General features: G+C 38.7%; 1 protein-coding gene across 1 annotated transcript in view; it reads left to right on the top strand.

The window, feature by feature from the left end:
- CDH2 (cadherin 2, type 1, N-cadherin (neuronal)) overlaps positions 1-19,034 on the top strand; it is a 325,309-nt gene that overhangs the window by 23,876 nt on the left and 282,399 nt on the right. Inside the window, exon 2 of the mRNA XM_006835040.1 lies at positions 11,951-12,062. Coding sequence (XP_006835103.1) covers positions 11,951-12,062 — 112 coding nt within the window. The remainder of the gene's footprint in view (positions 1-11,950; positions 12,063-19,034) is intronic.

Here is a 19,034-nt window from a genome sequence, read left to right as displayed (position 1 = left end):
CTTTACGGGAGTAGAAAGCCTCATCTTTCTCCCGCGGAGCAGCTGGTAGTTTCGAACTGCTGACCTTGCGGTTCACAGCCCGAGTCGTAACCACTACGCTACCAGAGCTCCTTACTACGAGATCCTTATATAAGGATCCTATTTTAGAGAAAAAAATCACAGTGGCTGAAGGTAAATTTTTCATTTGGTTTTAACTCATATTTGATCATTTGCTAACTTCAGTCTGTTAGTTATTATATGTCAGTGCCTGTAGATTCTTTCAACAGCTCTTTTTGGTGGGTGGGTTATAGTTAAGTGTGGTCTGGTCTCCAAAGCCATTTGGTGCTGGCTTGAATACTATCCCAAGACTGATTAGCGAGATGACATAGGGAAATATACTTTTAGATTGCTTACTCACCTGCGAAATGGCATTAATAATAGTCTTGCCCATAGGGTTGCAGAAGAAAGACCTGGTGATCTGCTTCTATAAGGGAACGGCCTATGAAAACCCCATAGAGTGCAGTTTTTTGAACTATGTGGGGTACCATGAGTGGGAATGGACTCAACCACAGCAGGTTTACTTGTAGGGTTGGTGTGAGGATGCCATAAGGTGAAATGCATGGGGAGCTGGGTAGCACAGTTCTTGGCTCATGGTAAACACCGAGTAAATATTAGAACTTACCATTCGTTCTTGTATTTAGTAAAATAGATTTTCAAGCTGATTATAAATCATGTGCTTAAATGATTCTAGTTTATCTTGAAGGTAAGAAAGAGTTAAAGAACCTGTACAAAATGCTACACACTCCCTTCAAAAAGTTATTGTTGTTGTTAAGTGCCATCAAGCTAGTTCCGACTCACAGCGACTCTGTGTAGGTTTCCAGGAAGCAGCTGGTGGGTTTTAACTGTCGACTTTGTGGTTGGCAGTCCAGTGCTGATCCTGTACAGCACCACAAATCTCTTTAAGCTCATTGTTCAACCTCTGCACATTTAAAGCATGCTTCAAAGGACATTAAATTCAAAGTGTCCTCAGTGTCATCACTGACAAAGAGAAAATCTTTAGAGAGGAGCTGGAATGATCTTAGCATGGCCTCCAACATCATGAATGGAATCCTGTGAAATGCAGAAAATCTGGCAAATGTCATTGCTTGGATAAAGTGGATTAAATTTTTTTAAAAATTAGTTGGATAGAATTGGTTTTGAACAATACGATTATTACCATGTATCCAACTAACGACTTTAAAAAAGTCTTCATTAATTGTTTATAGTTACATCATTTACAAGACTTCAGTGTATAATAAAAATATTGCTATAGTTACCCCTCCATCACCTGTATTAACTCCACCAAACACAGTTTATGCAGGGAATTCCGTTTGTGTTTCTTTTTGTATCTATTTGTGACACTTTTTTTTTTTTTTTATAATAACCTTGATTTCTTTATAGTATTTCTGCTTCACAAAATTCCTTTAAGATATTTCTCAGGACTCTTTTGTACAAAAAAAGAGAAATCTCCACAACAAAAGCAACACATAATAATAGCTGAAGCTTTCCTTGTAGCCATTCAGGCATTATTTTGTCAGCTCTTACACTCTTCACAGCAATCCTGGGTGGTTCATATGTTATCTATATATCTTCACCAGCGTTGTTATTGTCATTATCACAAAAGAAGAAACTACGTGACGGTGTGGTTATATAAACAACGAAAGTCAAAGAGGTAGTAGGGGTGGAGAGAGGATTTCAACATCAGCAGGTATGTTCCAGAGCCCTCAATCTTAACCATTAAACACATTGTTGTTATTGCTATTGTTACGTGCTGTCCAGTCTGTCCCTACTCATCGCAACCCTGTGTAGTTTCCAAGGAACGGATGGTGAGTTTGAACCACTGACCTTGTGGTTCAAATCGACTTTGAAGATCCTACAGCGCCACATCAAGACTCCATTAAAACACAGTGATCGTGGTGGTGGCCGTGGTATGCCATGGAGTCATTTCCAACTCATAGCGACCTGGCATAGGGTTTCCAAGGCTGTAAATGTCTGTGGGAACAGGAAGTCTCATCTTTCTGTCACGGAATGGCCGGTAGTTTCAAACTACTGACCTTGAGATTATCAGCCCGACTATCCTAGCCACTACACTACCAGAGAGCTCCTTAACGAATCAGGAAAACACGTGTAAAATCAGAGAATTTCAGCTCTGTTAACCAAATTTGAGTACCTGTTTTGCAATAATCAAATGGTTATTCGATTTTGACTATGAATACCTGATAAGCAAAAAGCATGTGATCGGTGCTTTGGGAGAAAACATGTAACTTCAGAATTCTGTGACCAATATATTCTAGGTTTTGGTTAAGTAGTCTCCAGAGCCGGGGACATGATTCTATCTGGTTTGGGCCTTAGCAAATGACCTTGATTGGGAAGAGCTTGGATTTAGGAATAATCTGGAGGAATTTGGAAAGCAGAATCAGTGACCGAGGATAAAAAAAAAAGATATCTTTGAAAAATAATCACGACGGAAACTTTGAGTTGCTTTTAAGTTTATTGTACTGAGACTATGGGAAATTTTTAACAACAACAATAAAGAAAGTCTCCTAGAGTTCAGAACCGGAACAGATAGACTAATAATACTAACAGGCAGCCAGAACGCCTCAACTCCTATTACACTGGTGCCCTCTTTAGACAAGGAGGTCCATCAGCAGCCTGGGATGAGTAGAGCAAATACTTGTAAGAGGAAATTGAAACTCAAGATAGGTGAGCTGATTATGTGAGAACACAGAGCGGCACTAAATGAGTTCACGTAGTCTGACCAGCAGGAATCCGCCCTGGTGGACTGGGAGGACTTGCTGATTCTATAATTTCTGAGGAATTTTGGAAACAAGGGGAATTACTAAAGACTGGCGAAGGGGCACTGTCCAAATTAAGAACAAAACAAAGCAAACAAACTAAAAATCAAAAAGGTATAGTTTCCAAACAAAAGAATAGGCAGCCTCATGCTCACATAGGGATCCTAGTGGGGTGCTGTAGGACAAGCACTGTACTGCTAACCACAGGTTGGAGATTCAAACCCACCAGCTGATCCTCAGGAACCCTACATAAGGCTGCTTTGAGTAGGAACCGTGTCCACAGCACTTAACAACAGAACTCACATAGGAGTACTGGTGTGGCACTATAGGATAAGCACTGCACAGCTAACCATTAGGTCGGAGGTTCAAACCTACCAGGTGCTTCTCGTAAACCCTACACAGGGTCACTGTGAGTCAGAACTAACTCATGGCACTTAACAGCAACAATGCTCACATAGGTGAAATTCTAGAACCAGTAGTTACGAAAGAATAGCTTGTGGCTTACATATTCAGATACACCTTAGAGAAAGCATGGTATTTTTAAGAACAGAAAATAACTTTATTTCTTTTACTTTTATCAAGTTATTAGACTTGAAGGGTAGGGCAAAATGTGTATGTACTGTATCTGGGAGTTCAGAAATGTCTTGAGTACTAAAGGGAGAAAAACGGACTAGATCGTACCCAGTGCAATACAGATGGCAAAGGAATCACATGAGCCTCCTGCTAAACATACAGGTTTTGCCATCACATACCTTGAGAATCTGTTTTCATGAGTCTGGAATTGGTACACAAGCAACTGTATTTTAAACAAATGCCCCAGAAAGCTTGTTAGCAGAGTAGGTTTGGAACCACTGGACTGTATGGCATACATACCTATGAGTTGGATTGTGTTGTAATAATAGTAGTAATACTTCTATTAATAATAGCTAACACATCAAGTAAACATGTGCCAGGTACTGTCCTAAGTACCTTACATATATCAACTCATTTAATCCTCATATCTTTTCTAATTAATCTGTTTTTAATTACTTTTTAAAAGTTTTTATTGTGAATTGAGTGATAGTTTACATGGGATATGGGAGAACATCAGTTTTACACTCATTGTTTCATTGCAGTGATTACAATCTCCTCTGTGCATCATCATTCAACAGTAACTGCTTCTATTCCCTCTGTGGGTTTATTTGTTTTTTTTTTGGGGGTGGGGTGGGGATGTACACAAAACACTCAGGAATATAAAATAATTTAAACAACCAAAGGGCCATTCTGCAAGCTTGCCTCCTGGCCGCCAGCACACAGCCTTTCTCTTTCCATGAGTCTAGAGTCTTCAGTTGCTCTCTCTCCATGTCCTCATCTCTACCTCCATCTCTGGTATCACTTCTTCTCTGGATAGGGCCCTACATTCTGATCGTGCTCTTTTCCCTTGATGGTCCTAGGGTTCTCTGTTCCTGGACTGTAAGATTTACTACTCCCCTCTTTTTGTTACAAAACGTCTACCTTTACAGTTATGACAGTTGCAATTCGTCATGATAACATTTACTGTTGAATCATAAGAATCTTATTCCCATATCTTTTCACCACACCTGTCTAGACAAGATGAAAGCTATTTGTTTTTAATTACTCTTATTGTATAGACAGGGGGCTGTGACATCTCTGAGGTCTCACAGATTGTCAGTAATGGATTCAAACTCGGGCAGTTATCTTGTTGAAAGTTCATGTCCCAAGCACTTCGAAAGAGCTTGCTGTGGCCTCCACTGAGCAGCCTCGTGATGATGATGAAAACATTGGAGGGCCCTTTAGATTTCTTGAGACATATAAAGCTCAGGGAATGGTTATAACTAGCCGGAATTATTAATTTATAGAGATAAAATATTGAAGGATTAAATGTAAAATGTTGCCCCTGTTGTGTGTTGTTGAGTCTGTTACAACTCATATCAACCCTCTGGGACCGAGAGCTGCCTGTAGGGTTTCCTTGGCTGTGATCTTTATGGTAACAGATCACCAAGTGTTTCCTGCTATGGAACCGCTGCAGGTAGATTCCAACCGCAGACCTTTCAGTTAGCACCTGAACATTGAACCATTGTACCTCTGTAACTCCTTAGTTGTTGTCTGTTCACACATGGCTGTCTAGCTGGTTCCTACTCACAGTGAGTCTACAGGACAGAGTGGAACTGTTCCTTACAGTTTCCAGGACCATAAATTGTTAGGGGAGCAACTGCCTCATCTTTCTCCCGTGGAGTGACTGGTAGATTTGAACCAGTGACCTTACGATTATCATCCCAATGATTAACCCACTGCACCACTAGGGATTCTTATTGTTACCTCCAAGGACCCACAGTTGGTAGCATAGGTATGAATGAAGATGTCATTACAATTGGCTGATGTGAAAAAGATTGTTTTTAAATCTTGTTTTGGTTAACTCCAAACTTAATATAAATCAACATGGATTTGCTTCCACCATGTGCCCCCCCCTCCCGCCATATTTTTTTGCCTGTTGTTGTTGTTAAATGCCATCGAATGCCACTGAGTTGGTTCCAACTCATAGCGGCCCTGTATAGGGTTTCCAAGGAATGGGTTTGAGCCACCTACATTTAGGGTAACAGTCTTATCTTAAGCCCCATACCAGGACTCCTATCTTTTCCCCAAAATGCCCTTTTCCTCTTTCTCTTAGCAAATTCTTAATCATTTTTAAAGACAGAGCCTAAATGTCACCTCAGCTGTGAAGCCTTCTTTGACTTCCACAGGCTGACTTATCTTAAGATTCTTTCTGCTTCTTTAGTGTTAGTATTTTGTTCGTGACATTAACATTTTGTGATTATATTTCTTAGTTTGTGGAGTCCATGTCCACAGTCAGTTAGCTGGAAATATGGCCCCGGGGGGGGGGGCATCATTTCATACCTACCCCTCCCCTGCCTTGCATTGTGAACCCCTGTGCTCACTTGTTGTAAGGTTTCTGAGGCTATACATTTTCACGGGAACAGAGAACCTCATTTTTCTTCCTCAGAGTGGTTGGTGGGCTCAAGTTGCCAAGCTTGTGCTTCCTAGTCTAGTGCTTATCCTACAGAGCATCACACTAACTCTTGCTCTCACTGCTGATTGTGCTGTGTGACGTCCAGTCAGTTCCGACTGATAACGACCCTGTATCGGGTTTCTGAGGTTGTAAACCTTTATGGGATCAAAAAATCTTATCTTTATCCCACGGTGCAGCTGGTGGATTTGAACTGCTGACCTTATTATTAGCAGCCCAACTTGTAACCCCCTAACCATTGGGACTCCTTGTACTCTCATCTGTCACTGGTAAGTGCCATCAAGTCAGTGACCCTGTATAGGGTTTGCAAGGAGTGCAAGGAGTGGCTGGTGGGTTTGAAATGCCGACCTCATGGTTTAAACTGACCTAATGGTCCAGTGCTTATCCTACAGCACCACACCAGGACTTTGCTTTCACTGTTGTTAAGTGTTGTCAAGTCAGTTCTCTGACTCATGGCGTATAGTGTTTACTAGTAGTGGCTGGTGAGTTTGAACCTTGTGGTTCAGACTGACCTTGCTTGCAGTCTAGGCTTATCATACAGCACTACACCAGGACTCATTGATCTCACGGTTGTAGTTGTTGTTGTTACGTGCCGTTGAGTGGGTTCCGACCCATAGCGACTCTGAAGAGGGTTTCCGAGGCTGTAAATCTTTATGGGAGCAGAACGCCTCATCTTTTTCCCACGGAGCCGTTCGTAGTTTTGAAGTGCTTACCTTGCGGTTCACAGTCCAATTTGTAACCACTACGCTACCAGATCTCACTAAACCCTATCAATTTTAACTGCCCTTTTGATTGTGATAAAATCTGCCTCCTCTCCTTTGTTCCTACAGCCCCTGCCTGGATTTAGGGCTGTCGTCACTTGTCCCCCAACTTCCTCTTCCTGCACCCCTTATAGGTTCCCATGAAGCATCAGAATATCCTCTATCAAACATAAACTACTGCCGTGCTTCCAATCTGTTCCTGAGTCCCTCCAGCTGACAGGATAACCCCAAGCTTTCAGACACTGGGGCCATCTTTGTATGATCTAACCCCTTCTTACTCTTCAGCCTCATTTTGACTCCCTGCCTTGCTTCTTGGCCTCCAGAAACACTGAGCTCATTGTAATTCCCTGTGCTTTTTCATTCTGCCTTGTTCTAGCTCAGGCAGTGACCTCCGGGATTGGCATCCCTGCCATCCCCTACCGCATGGCTGCTCCTGGGTTCTGCTTGGGAGGCCCAATACCCCCTTCCCCAGGGCTCCCTTCATGTCTGCCCTCTGCACATCCCTGCCTCTGGGTCACCGCTTTCTATTGTAATTATCTCTTTCTTTTGCTCCTGTGTTAAGCCCTAAGCTCCTTAAGGGCAGGGCAATGTCTTCATTGTCTTTTTTCATTGGCAAATGAACACTCAGAACAACTTGAATGAATTGTATTGTAATTATTTATTGTGCTTGGGAAGAGTAAGAGGTTAGAATTGTGCCTCTGCCTGTTGGATGTGTGAGAACCTATTTGCTCATTTGTAAAATGCAGATAATTTCACTTCCCCCAGGGGGCCACTGTGAGATTAAGGAAAAACAAAGCTTTATGAAACTGAATTTACTATTGCAGGAATCGGCAGACTATAGTCCTCTGTCTCTTTTTGTGCAGCCAGGGAACCAGGAATGAGCTTTTTATTTTTAAATGCTTAAAAATGCTTTTTAAGAAATCAAAGAATAAGAATATGTTTGTGATACTTGAAAATTGTATTAAATTCAAATGCCAGTGTCCAGAAATAAAGTTTTATTGCAGTGGTACTAAAAACACATTCATCAACCAGTTGTCTCTAGCTGCTTTTGCATTATAGTAGCAGAGTTGAATAGTTTCAACCACTAGTCTCATCTTTCTCCCAAGGAGTCAGTGGTGGGTTTGAACTGCTGATTTTGCAGTAACAGACCAATGCTTAACCTACTGCACCATAAGGCTTCTTCAAAGCTTAAAATGTTTGTTATCTGTTTTTTTGTAGAAAGGGTGTTGACCCTTGTAGTATTGAAACATCGGGGAAATGCATACTATGCATAATCTCTGACACAGAGATCTTTTCCAGGGGAGGTTTCTTTTTCTCTTTGGTCAACTTGTAGAGCCTAGTTTGGGGTCTGTTCGAGTGATCAGTTAATGTTGGGGATAAGCTACAGGGGGCTGGGTTTTGGCTTTCTGATGAGGATAGGTTTCTAACAAGAGTTTTCTAAAGCTTACATTATTGACTTCTTTCTCTGTGTCAGGCCCAGTATACACTTAAGTGCCTGGGTACTTCCAGATGTCAGCTGTCATGCTCTAGTGTCCCAAACTTGATGTGTATCTGTAGCCCAACTTCTCACTTTTCAGTGGGTCCCTTATACTTTTTATTTTTACCATGAAACGTGTAGAGCATAGAGGAAGTGTGGGAAACACTATAATTTGCACTGTTGTGCCTACACAGACCTTATATTTTACTTTGTTTGCCTCAGATCCTTGTGGAAGAAAAGAATTATTACAGATAAAATTGAAGCCAGCACTATGATCTTTACTGATGTCTTTTCTCTCTCTCTTTCCTTAGACGTCGCCACCATCCTAAATTTGATGTCTATCATTGCCCTGTACATTTTTATATTCTTGCTACATATGTATATATCCATAGCAATATATTATTTTTCATCTTTAAATGGAATAATCAGTCACACTCTTTTGTCTCTTTTTTTTTGCCAGATTTATCATGGTGTGCTTTATCTTTAATCTGAATATGGAATGCTATACAAATCAGCTCCTAAATTTACTTAAAATAATAGTCATCCAGGGTTGCTATGGGTCGGAACTGACTCAACAGCACTTAACAACAATAGTCTCCTATTGATGGACATTAAGTTCTGCTATTATTAGCCATACTTCAGTGAACCTTTCTATATACGTCTACTAGAGTACATGTGGGGGAGTTTCCCTGAGAATATGTCTACATTGTTGTATACATATGTATTCGATTTTATTAGACTTTGTCAAATTATATCCCATGATGTGTATCCTGATTTCTTCTTGTAAAATTGGGTTGGATGCTGTCTATATCCTCGACTTGATATAATCCTTTCTTACACTAAGAGGTTCAGAAGTAGGTAACAGACGTTAAACTGTTGACTAATTTGATGGGAAGGTACTAGTATCTTACTAATAATGTTCCTAATAATGGTTTGAGATGAACTACTGTGTGATACTTAATATAACTAATATTTATTTGAAATAAAATAAATACGTTCTCAGATTTGAGACGACATACTATATTATTCTGGATTTTTGCAACGTCAGTATTTACAAGTTTCACATGTAAAATCAAGATGTTGTTTTAAGTGCTGTTGAGTCGATTCTGACCCACAGTCACCTAGTATAGGGTTTCTGAGTTGCAGCTGGTAAGCTTGAACTGCCGACCTTGCAGTTCAAATGGCTTTGCAGTCTGGTGCATTGACCCACAGCGCCACACCAGGATTCCATAATCAAGATAGTCTTTAGTTATTAAGCAAGTTTAAGTATAAGGAAGGAAGAAGTCCATGCTGCAATGAAGTCACTGGTGTAAAACAAGGCTTCAGGAATTGATGGGATATCAGTTGAAATGTTGTAATAAACCGATGCAGCAATGGAGACACTTGTCTATGCCAAGAAATTTAGAAGACCTGACTAACATATTGAGAGAAATCCATATTTTTGTCCATTTCAAAGAATGGTGGCCAACAACTACAACAGTACATTGACAGAGAGTGGTCAGAAGCTCAAGCCAGATTCAGACAAAGACATGGAATGCGGGATTTCATTGTAGACATCAGGTGAATCATGACAGAAAGTAGAGAATACCAGAAAGATGTTTACTTGTGCTTTACTGACTGTGCAAAGACATTCAATTATGTAGATCGTGTCAAACTACATCTTAACATTTTAAAGAATGGATATTCCAGAGCACTAAACACTCACGAGGAACCTGTACATAGACCAAGAGGCAGTGATTTGAACAGAACCAGCGAATACTGAATGCTTTAAAAATCAAGAAATGTGTGAGTTAGAGTTGTATCCTTTCACCATACTTATTCAACTGTATTCTGAATAAATCTGTGAAATTGCATTATATGAAGAAAAACGTATCATCAGGATTGGAGGAAGACTCTTTAAAACCCTGTGATACACAGGTTGAAAACAACCTTGCTTGCTAGAAACGAAGAGAACTTAAAAGACTTAGTGATTAAGGTCAAAGACTTCAACTTTCCTTGTAGACTGCACCTCAATGTAAAGAAAATACAATCCTCATTATAGATTAGTAAGTATCATCATGACAAACAGAGAAAAGATTGACGTTGTCAACAACTTCATTTTGCTTGGATCTAAAATCAACACTCAAGAAACCATATCACCTATTGGTTGTTCAAAATTACCAGCCACTCCTCAGAAACCCAATACAGGGTTGCTATGAGTTGGAACTGATACCATGATTCTATGGCACTTAACAATAATAACAAATGAATTGGAACTGACTTGATGGCATGTAACAACAATTGCATTAAGCAAATCTGCTGCAGAAGACCTCTTTAAAGTGTTACAGAGCAAAGATACCAGTTTGAGGACTAAGATGTTTCTGATCCTAAGCCCCAATGTATTTTCAGTTGCGTCATATGCTTGTGAAAGCTGGTTATTGAATAAAGAAGGCCATAGATGAGTCAATACATTTTAATTATAATGTTGACAAAGGATAGTGAAAATACCATGGGCTGCCAGAAGAACAAACACATTTGTCTTATATAAAGTACAGCCAGAATGCTCCTTAGAAGCAAAGATTATGAGACTTCATGTCTCATTCTTTGGACATGTTATCAGTATGGTCACTCCTTGACAAGACAGGACATCGTGTTTGATAAAGTGGAGGGTCAGCAAGGAAGAGGAAGACCCCCAACAAGGTGTATTGATGTGAGAATGGTACAGGACCTGGCAGTGTTTCATTCTGTTGTGCATAGGGCTGCTGTGAGTCAGAACCTACTCAACATCATGCAAGAAAAACAACACTGTACAAGGGGTTTTGAAAATTAATGGAAGAATTCTGCTATCTTTCCATTCCACATTTCCACAAACTTTGTGAAGCCCCCCACATATTGCTTCATCCAAACAACTGTTTAGAGTTCTCTGCTTCTGGGATTCCCATTTTCCTCCCTCTCAATATCTAATTCTCCTTACCAGTGCAGACTATTCCTATTCCTATTGCTGTTGCTATGGCTACTGAGAGCTCTTCCTCAGATGGTCTCCATCCACTTTTCCTCCTCCAGTATTTGGGTCTTCATCAGTGTGACTGGAGCATCCTGTAATTAATGTTAAGGCTATAAGAATTCTCCTAAGGGCTAGGAGCCTTGCAGTTGTGTCAATAGGACCAGAATAAATAAGTAGTGAAATGGACATGGAGGCTTAAGTAGATAGCATTTGCTTCCACTGACTTACGAGCTCACTGGGTATGAAGATAGAAAAGATAGTAAGAAATACTTAGTTTTATAATTTTTAAGTATAACAAATTATACATGCTTTTAATAAAAAAATCTTTATTTTTGTAGTGTATTTATTCTTGGTATTTCAATTAGAGACATATGTGCTTTTGATTAGTTTTACTTTGTATGAGATACTATAGATCCTGCCTTATGTTCTAAGCTTTGTTTTTAATGCACAGGGTGTTGTCAAACAACAAACTTCACAGACAAAGCATTAAATGAGAATCTAAAAATCTATATATTTGAGTGTATTACTGGTAGTGATTATGGAGCATAAAGATTATTTGGCTCCCCACTTCCCTCCAAATCTCTTAACCCTAGTTTGGTAGTTCTCTGTCATAATGACTATTTTAATTGAAATGTTAAGCCCTTAGAGAACCTAGAATGTGTATTATTTAGATTTTACTGGGCAAGACAAGTGGGATTTGTTTCTTCTACTCCAGTTATCAAAAAGATTAACCCTTTGCCCTCTGCATTCTAAATGTAACCATTTTGAAAACAAAGGGGTTGTTTGTACAAGATAGTTGAAAAATGAAGCTTTATGCGAAGTGGAATGTTTCTCAGTTGAAGGAGGTGGCAATCATTGCAGGCATTTTTTTTTTTTTTTCTCGTGTTGCAGGCGTCTGTAGAGGCTTCTGGTGAAATAGCATTATGCAAGACTGGATTTCCTGAAGATGTTTACAGTGCAGTCTTATCGAAGGATGTGCACGAAGGACAGCCTCTTCTCAATGGTACTATCTCAAACGATATATTTCTACATATAATGTTCCATGTTCTTGAAACAAATTAGCTGTTAAAAAATCCCTGCTATATAACAAATATGAATTATTCACAATCACTGTAATGAGACTGTAGGGACTTTCTTTTAAGATTACAGAGGAGTTCCTAAATCTCCTACATACATTGTTGGAAGGCTTATCATCTCTGGAAACCCCCACATTTCTTCCTTTTTTTAAAATTTGCAGTAAAAGCTTATATACAACTGACTTTTACTATTTTTATGCATACATTTTACTTAGTTTGAGGTTTAATATCAACTGAACATCTAGATCCAATGTTTTTAAAAATTATTTACTGAAAGAATTATCTAGTTTCTTTAAAGAAGAAAATTAAAACATTATCTTTGATAAAATGTTAAATGTTAATATTAAGCTAAATCATAATGAACAAATTTAACATGAAGTCTGAGTGAAGGAGCATGAGGTCTACATTTTTGTTATTAAACATTTTTTATATAAACTGTTATTGTTGTTAAGTGCCATTGATTTGGTTCCGACTCATAGCGACCCTGTATAGGGTTTCCGAGAAGCAGCTGGTGAGTTTGAACCACCGACCTTGCGGTTCAAACCGACCTTGCAGTCCAGTGCATTACTCCACTTAGGTACTCATTTCTCACTGAAACATGGATCCAAGCTCATTGCTATTGTCTTATGAAAACTTTTCCCAGTAAGTTTAGATAAACTATGAAATGAAATTTCAGTATCAAAAGCAAAATTGAAAACCCTTCAATTAGCTCAAATTGAAAGCAAATAAAATTTTGGTTAGTAGTGTTTTCATGCACTTGTTTATATTATACAAAATGCTGTTGAAATGTAGAAGCAAGAAGAATTGATTAGTAAGTTGTATTTAAATTTTAATTCCCCACAAATCTTGCATATATAAAGCAGTTTTTAGAGCACTACTTTTAGAATATCTGTGCAACCTCAACTAATTAATTTACACAGAGCTCTGCCAGACAGTCTTAATTGAAATGGTTTCACAGTACTGACAAAATTATGAATCACGTAAACAGAGAACTTTGAAATGTAAATGACCTCTTAGCTAGTAAAGTTCTTTTGTGTAGGTTATCATTTTGTTTGAATTCTTCTAATTATCATTTTAGGAGCTCAGTGGCTTCATGTGATAAGTACTGGACTGTGAACCCTGTTTTGAGCCTGCCAGCTGCTCCGAGGGAGAAAGATGAGACTTTCTGCTCCCAGAAAGATTTTTTTTTTTTTTTAATAGTTCGGAAACCCTATATGTGCTAGCAGTCGGAACTGACTTCAAGGCACTTGACAACAATAGCAAATTATCATTTAGTCACAATTTTGTGCACTATTGCTTTTGTATGTTTAGGATCTTGTTTGTTCCTGCTTCATTACATGGTATTCTAATGAGTGAATGAGCTATCAGTCTGTCTCAACACTGACTTTTGCTATCCCATGTAATGGGCAATGATTGACAAAATGGATGTCTAATTCAAATTATGTTCAGTTTTCTTTGTCTTGATGTGAATCTTGGCTCCTTTGCAGGTTTGTGAGTGTTACATTTTAAAATCTGTAAATTATTATTTGGTGTAAATTATTATTTGGTGTGATATGTAAATATTGCTTGAGTAGGGTAAAAGACATTGACTAGGTTCTGCAGACTAAGTAAGACAGAAAATGATCGGTACAGTTGGTTGCAGTTTTGCAACCTATTTTTGAGATTTCAATTTCAGTTGTTATGGTAAGTTCTTTTTCTAAAAGCTTAAAATTTGTTGGTAACATATAAAAACAGTTCATCACTAGAAATCATTGACTCAAGAATAATTACATTGGAATGTTGAAAAATTTTGAAAATTGAAAGCTCATTTTCTTGTGCTTAGATAATTCTGATGGTAATAAAAATTGAACATAGCTACTTGATAGAGCCTTGTTAGTATAACATAGGAATGTGGGATTTTGTTGACGTTGTCAGTGTGAAGGATTGAGAATACTGTCTACTTGTTACTCTTGCCATCACAAGAGACTTGTGCTTGATAGTTTATGGTGAAATTCCTACAGTTCTAGTATACCCACTTGTTACCATTTTTAGTTAGTAGCTTTTTAAGAAAACTGTTTTCACTTGACATGCGATTACTTTTTTCCTTATATTTCTCAAAATATGTTAAAGGACACTAACATTGTAAAGCATAAAACAAAGAGGTCAAATAATGATTATTAGAAAAATGTAAATTTTTGCAAGGCTGGAACCTTCCTTAGACTTTTATGAAACATCAGTGTTCCTTTTTATAAGAGAATTGTCAGTGATTGCTGTCTCTCTTGGAGTATTGTTACTTCGAAGAACTCTAGATTTTTATTTTTCTGGAACTTTTAGGGAGAAGACAATCCAAAGTTATGTCTACACACTGAACCCAAACACAATGATACGATTATATCCATTATTATAAATGTTGAGTATTTCAGTAAGTCCATTCATTTTATATATACAACAATTGAAAGATCTAAGGAACCCTGGTGGCACTGTAGGTTAGGCATTGGGCTATGAAACAGAAGGTTAATGGTTCAAATCCACAAGCTGCTCTGAGGGGGAAAAATATGGAGTCCTGGTGTGGTGGTGTAGGATCAACGCAGGACTCTAAACCACAAGGTTGACAATTCAAATCTACCAGCTTCTCCTTGGAAACCTTAGCAGGATCCTTATGAGTCAGAACCAACTGGACAGCACTTAAAAGCGGCACCAACAATGCCCTTGTAAAGATTTACAATTGCTGAAACCCTTTATAGGATTGCTATGAGTCAAAATTGACATGATGGCAGTGGTCTTGCTAGAACAACTCAAGTGTTCACTTTTGCCATTGCTTTGGATTCTGTAGTATTTAAAGGAAGAAGTAATTGTACATAAGAGGTATGCGCCAATTCTCCAAGACATATGCGTCATGGCAAGTTCTACTATATTAAAGTTGACATTAGTGCTCAAGAGCCTGTTGGAATCCTAGCTCCTCCTGCTTGATCTTTTTAAAAAATTTCTTGCTGAAGTCATTTGGGGAGAGGAGAAAGAACATTTCTGACTCAGCAATATGTATTCCACTACCATCAAGTAACTTCTGACTCAAGAGTGTCCTGAAGGACACAGTAGAACTGCTCTTTACACTTTCCGAGACTGAAAGTCTTTACAGGAACCGACCTCATCATTCTCTCACAGAGCGGCTGATAGGTTTGAAACACCGACCTTGTGGTTGGCAACCCCGTGCTTAAATCACTGTTCCACTAGGGCTCCTTAACAGTGTGCACAGTTTGGCTTTATAGGCTACGTACGTACCTTGCACTCTAGATTCTGTACAAAGGTTTCACATTGTGGTATCCAGGTACTTTTTGAATGCTGATTATGTTTTCATATGACTAAATGTTAATCTTTATGAAAGTGCTTGAAAAAACATTAAGTATTGGATGGAGATATTGTTGTTGTTAAGTGCCGTCGAGTAGGTCACTCATAGTGACCCTGTATAAGATTTCCAAGGAGCGGCTGGTGAGCTTGAACCACCGAACTTGTAGTTCAAACTGACTTTGCAATGCATTAACCCACAGGGCCACACCAAGACCAATGGAGATTTAAGGGTGTATAAATAATGTTGGAAAACTATACAGAAGAATAATGAAATGTAAAAAAGGCTAGAATAGAGTTAGAGAGCATTCCCTTTTTCCCAATCCCTTGTGTTTTTTGTTCTAGTGATTTTTAGAAAGAAAGAACCAAATGAACCCTGTCTACCCCTACAGTTTCACTTCGGGTTTTCATTATTATAGGTATACATACCCATTTGTGGATATCTATGAGGCCTGGTATAGCACTGGACTGCAAGTTAATTTAAATTGTAAAGTCGGCAGTTCAAACTTACCAACCACTCCTTGGAAACCCTTTATAGGTCAGTTCTGACTTATAGTAACCCTGTATAGGGTTTCCAAGGAGCAGCTGGTGGGTTTGAACTGTTCACCTGATGGTTCAAAGTCCAATATTGACATTGTCTAGGGGCCAAAAAATGTTTCATTTTTTCCTTTGTTCCATTATGTTAGCAAAACCAAGTTTTGCTTAACTGTACCTCCATTTTTTTTAGCATACAGGTTGTTTATTCTATTTCTGAACTTAAAGGTTGTTCCCAGTTTTCCTGGTATATGGTGTGGCTCCATAGGATAAGCACTTGACCTCAAGATCGATTGAGCTACAAGATTGGTGGTTCAAATTCACTAGCTGCTCCTCGGAAACCATATACAAGTTTGTTAGGAGTTGGAACTGACTTGGGAGCACTTCACAACAACAACAACAACAACAACAACAATGTATGATTCTGCTATGGAGATTCTTTTTAGAGAACTTTGAACTTTATTTGGGAATTTGTGATCAAAAGTAGAATTACTAGGTCAAAGGGAAAGTAGAGTTTTAGGGTAATTTTGGTTTTTCTGTGTGCTTTGTAGAACATTTCTTTACAGGTTTAAAAGCATGTTATTTAATCTTTTACTTTTCTATATCCTCAACATATAATTTTATAATGCCTTTCATTTTGCAGTTTTTCAAAATTCTGTGCATTCAATGTTTTTGCCTTTATGTTAGGACAATTTAGCATAGGGGTTACGAATCGGGCTGCGAACTGTGAGGTTAGCAGTTCAAAACTACCAGCTATTCTGCGGGAGAAAGATAAGACTTTCTGCTCCCGTAAAGATTTACAGCCTCAGAAACCCTGTACAGGGTCGCTGTGAGCCGGAACTGACTTCACGGCACATAACAACAACAACAGCAGCAGTTTTTTCAAAATTTTGCTGTTGAGAATATACACAGTGAAGCCTATGCGTACCAATTCACATAGCTGCATGTACCATTTAGTGACACTGATTACACGTTCTTTGTAGAAGCTTCTTAACCTTGTTTTCTGAGTTGTTCTTCCCCCACTTAACATAAGCCCACTGTCCCCTCAGGTTCCTATCTAACCTTTTAAGTTGCATTTGTTGATTTGTTCCCACAGACATACGAATCAGTCTCTTAGGGACCTCGTGAGCACAATGTTCAAGGCATACATTTTAAATTAGTTTAGCTAAGCTATTGTTTTAATTATTTTTTCTTCTAAATTTTATTTGTTATTATTGAATATGCATAACAAAACGTACACAACAGTTTATACATGTACAATGTTGTTGTTGTTGTTGTTAAGTGCTGTCAAGTCGGTTCCGACCCATAGCGACCCTGTACAGGGTTTCCGAGGCTGTGGTAGCGTAGTGGTTACGAATCGGGCTGCGAACCTTAAGGTCAGCGGTTCGAAACTACCAGCCGCTCCGCGGGAGAAAGATGAGGCTTTCTACTCCCGTAAGGATTTACACCCTCGGAAACCCTGTACAGGGTCGCTGTGGGTCGGAACCGACTCGACGGCACTTAACAAACAAAACAAAACCTTTACCGGAGTAGAAAGCCTCATCTTTCTCCTGCGGAGCGGCTGGTAGTTTCGAACCGCTGACCTTAAGGTTCACAGCCTGATTCGTAACCACTACGCTACCAGAGCTCCTCATGTACAATGTAGTGACATTGATTATATTCTTCCAGTTGTGCAGCCCTTCTCGTCCTTCTTTTTTGAGTTGTTCCTCCTTCTTTAATATAAACTCAACTGTCCCCAAACTTCCTATCTAATCTTCCAAATTGCTGTTGCCAATTTGATTCCATATGCATAGTTCTTAAAAGAACATAAAGCTCAAAGTAAGACTTTTTTATTTATTTATTTTTTCACTAGATAGGTTAGCCTATTGTTAGACTTTAAGATGACTTTGGGGTATATTTTTGGTTTAAGGTTTAAACAAGGGCAGTAATTTCAGTGGTTCATTCAACCTCCTTACGGCTACAGAAAATTTAGAGTCCATGAGAATTTGAAATTTTGTTTTGCATTTTCCCCTTTTGATCAGGATTCTGCTATGGAATCTTTGATCAAACTGCTCAGTAATGTTAGCTGAGCACAATCCAGTTCTTCTGTTTTCATAGGATAAGAAGCGGTTAGTTGTTCACGGAGGTAATTTGCCACAAATTCTATATTCTTTTATTCCTGACTCTTCTTCCTTTATTGTTCCAGGTGAATAGAGATCAATTGCTGTGTCTTTGATGGTCACGTGAAAGTTTTAAGACTACAGGCACTGCACAATGAACTAGGAAGTAGAACCGAAACACTAAACATGTTACTAGGTTAATTACTGGGATGTCCCATAAAACCATGACCTAAACCTTCAAATTCAGGAACCAGATATGATGAAGTATTTGTACATAAATAGCCTTGGCATCTAATGTTTCTTTTTTATAATTGTAATTATAAATATATCTCAACTTTTGCCAATTCAACTTTTTACAGGTGTACAAATATTGAGAACAATTACAATGAACATTTGTTCAACCTTATCCTTGATGAGATTTTCCCATCACCGTTAGCCTTCTTTTTTACTTCCTTCCTTCCTGGTAGCCACTAATAAACTTTGGACAGTGTACCATTGCCTTTTCTTGTCTTTCTGTATAAGTGAGGTCATGCAATACTTGTCCTTCTTTGATTGGCTTATTTTGCTAATCATAATGTCTATGCATATTGTAGACTTCATTTTTCTTATTGACTGAGTAGTATTCCATTGTAGTCCATAGTATTCCAAAATACCACATTTTATTTATCCATTCATCTGTTGATTGGCATTTAGGTTGCTTCTGCTTTGGGCTATTGTGAATAGTGCTGTAATTCACATTGGTGCATTGGTCTCCTTTTGAGTCACTGCTTTCAATTTGGGGGAGTTTACATCGGAGTGGAGTTGCTGAGTCGTATTCTCTTTTTAGTGTTTTGAGAAACTGCAAGACAGCAGCAGAAAAATGGTCTGCATAGCAGCTGTGCCATTTTTCATTCTCTCCAGCAGTGGAGAAAAGTCCCAGTTTAACCACAACCTCACCAACATTTG

This window comes from Chrysochloris asiatica, unplaced genomic scaffold (genome assembly GCF_000296735.1).
Source record: "Chrysochloris asiatica unplaced genomic scaffold, ChrAsi1.0 scaffold00015, whole genome shotgun sequence".
Classification (NCBI taxonomy): Eukaryota; Metazoa; Chordata; class Mammalia; order Afrosoricida; family Chrysochloridae; genus Chrysochloris; species Chrysochloris asiatica.
The sequence above is the reverse complement of the archived record's forward strand: the minus strand, read 5'-3'. Positions and strand labels throughout refer to the sequence as shown.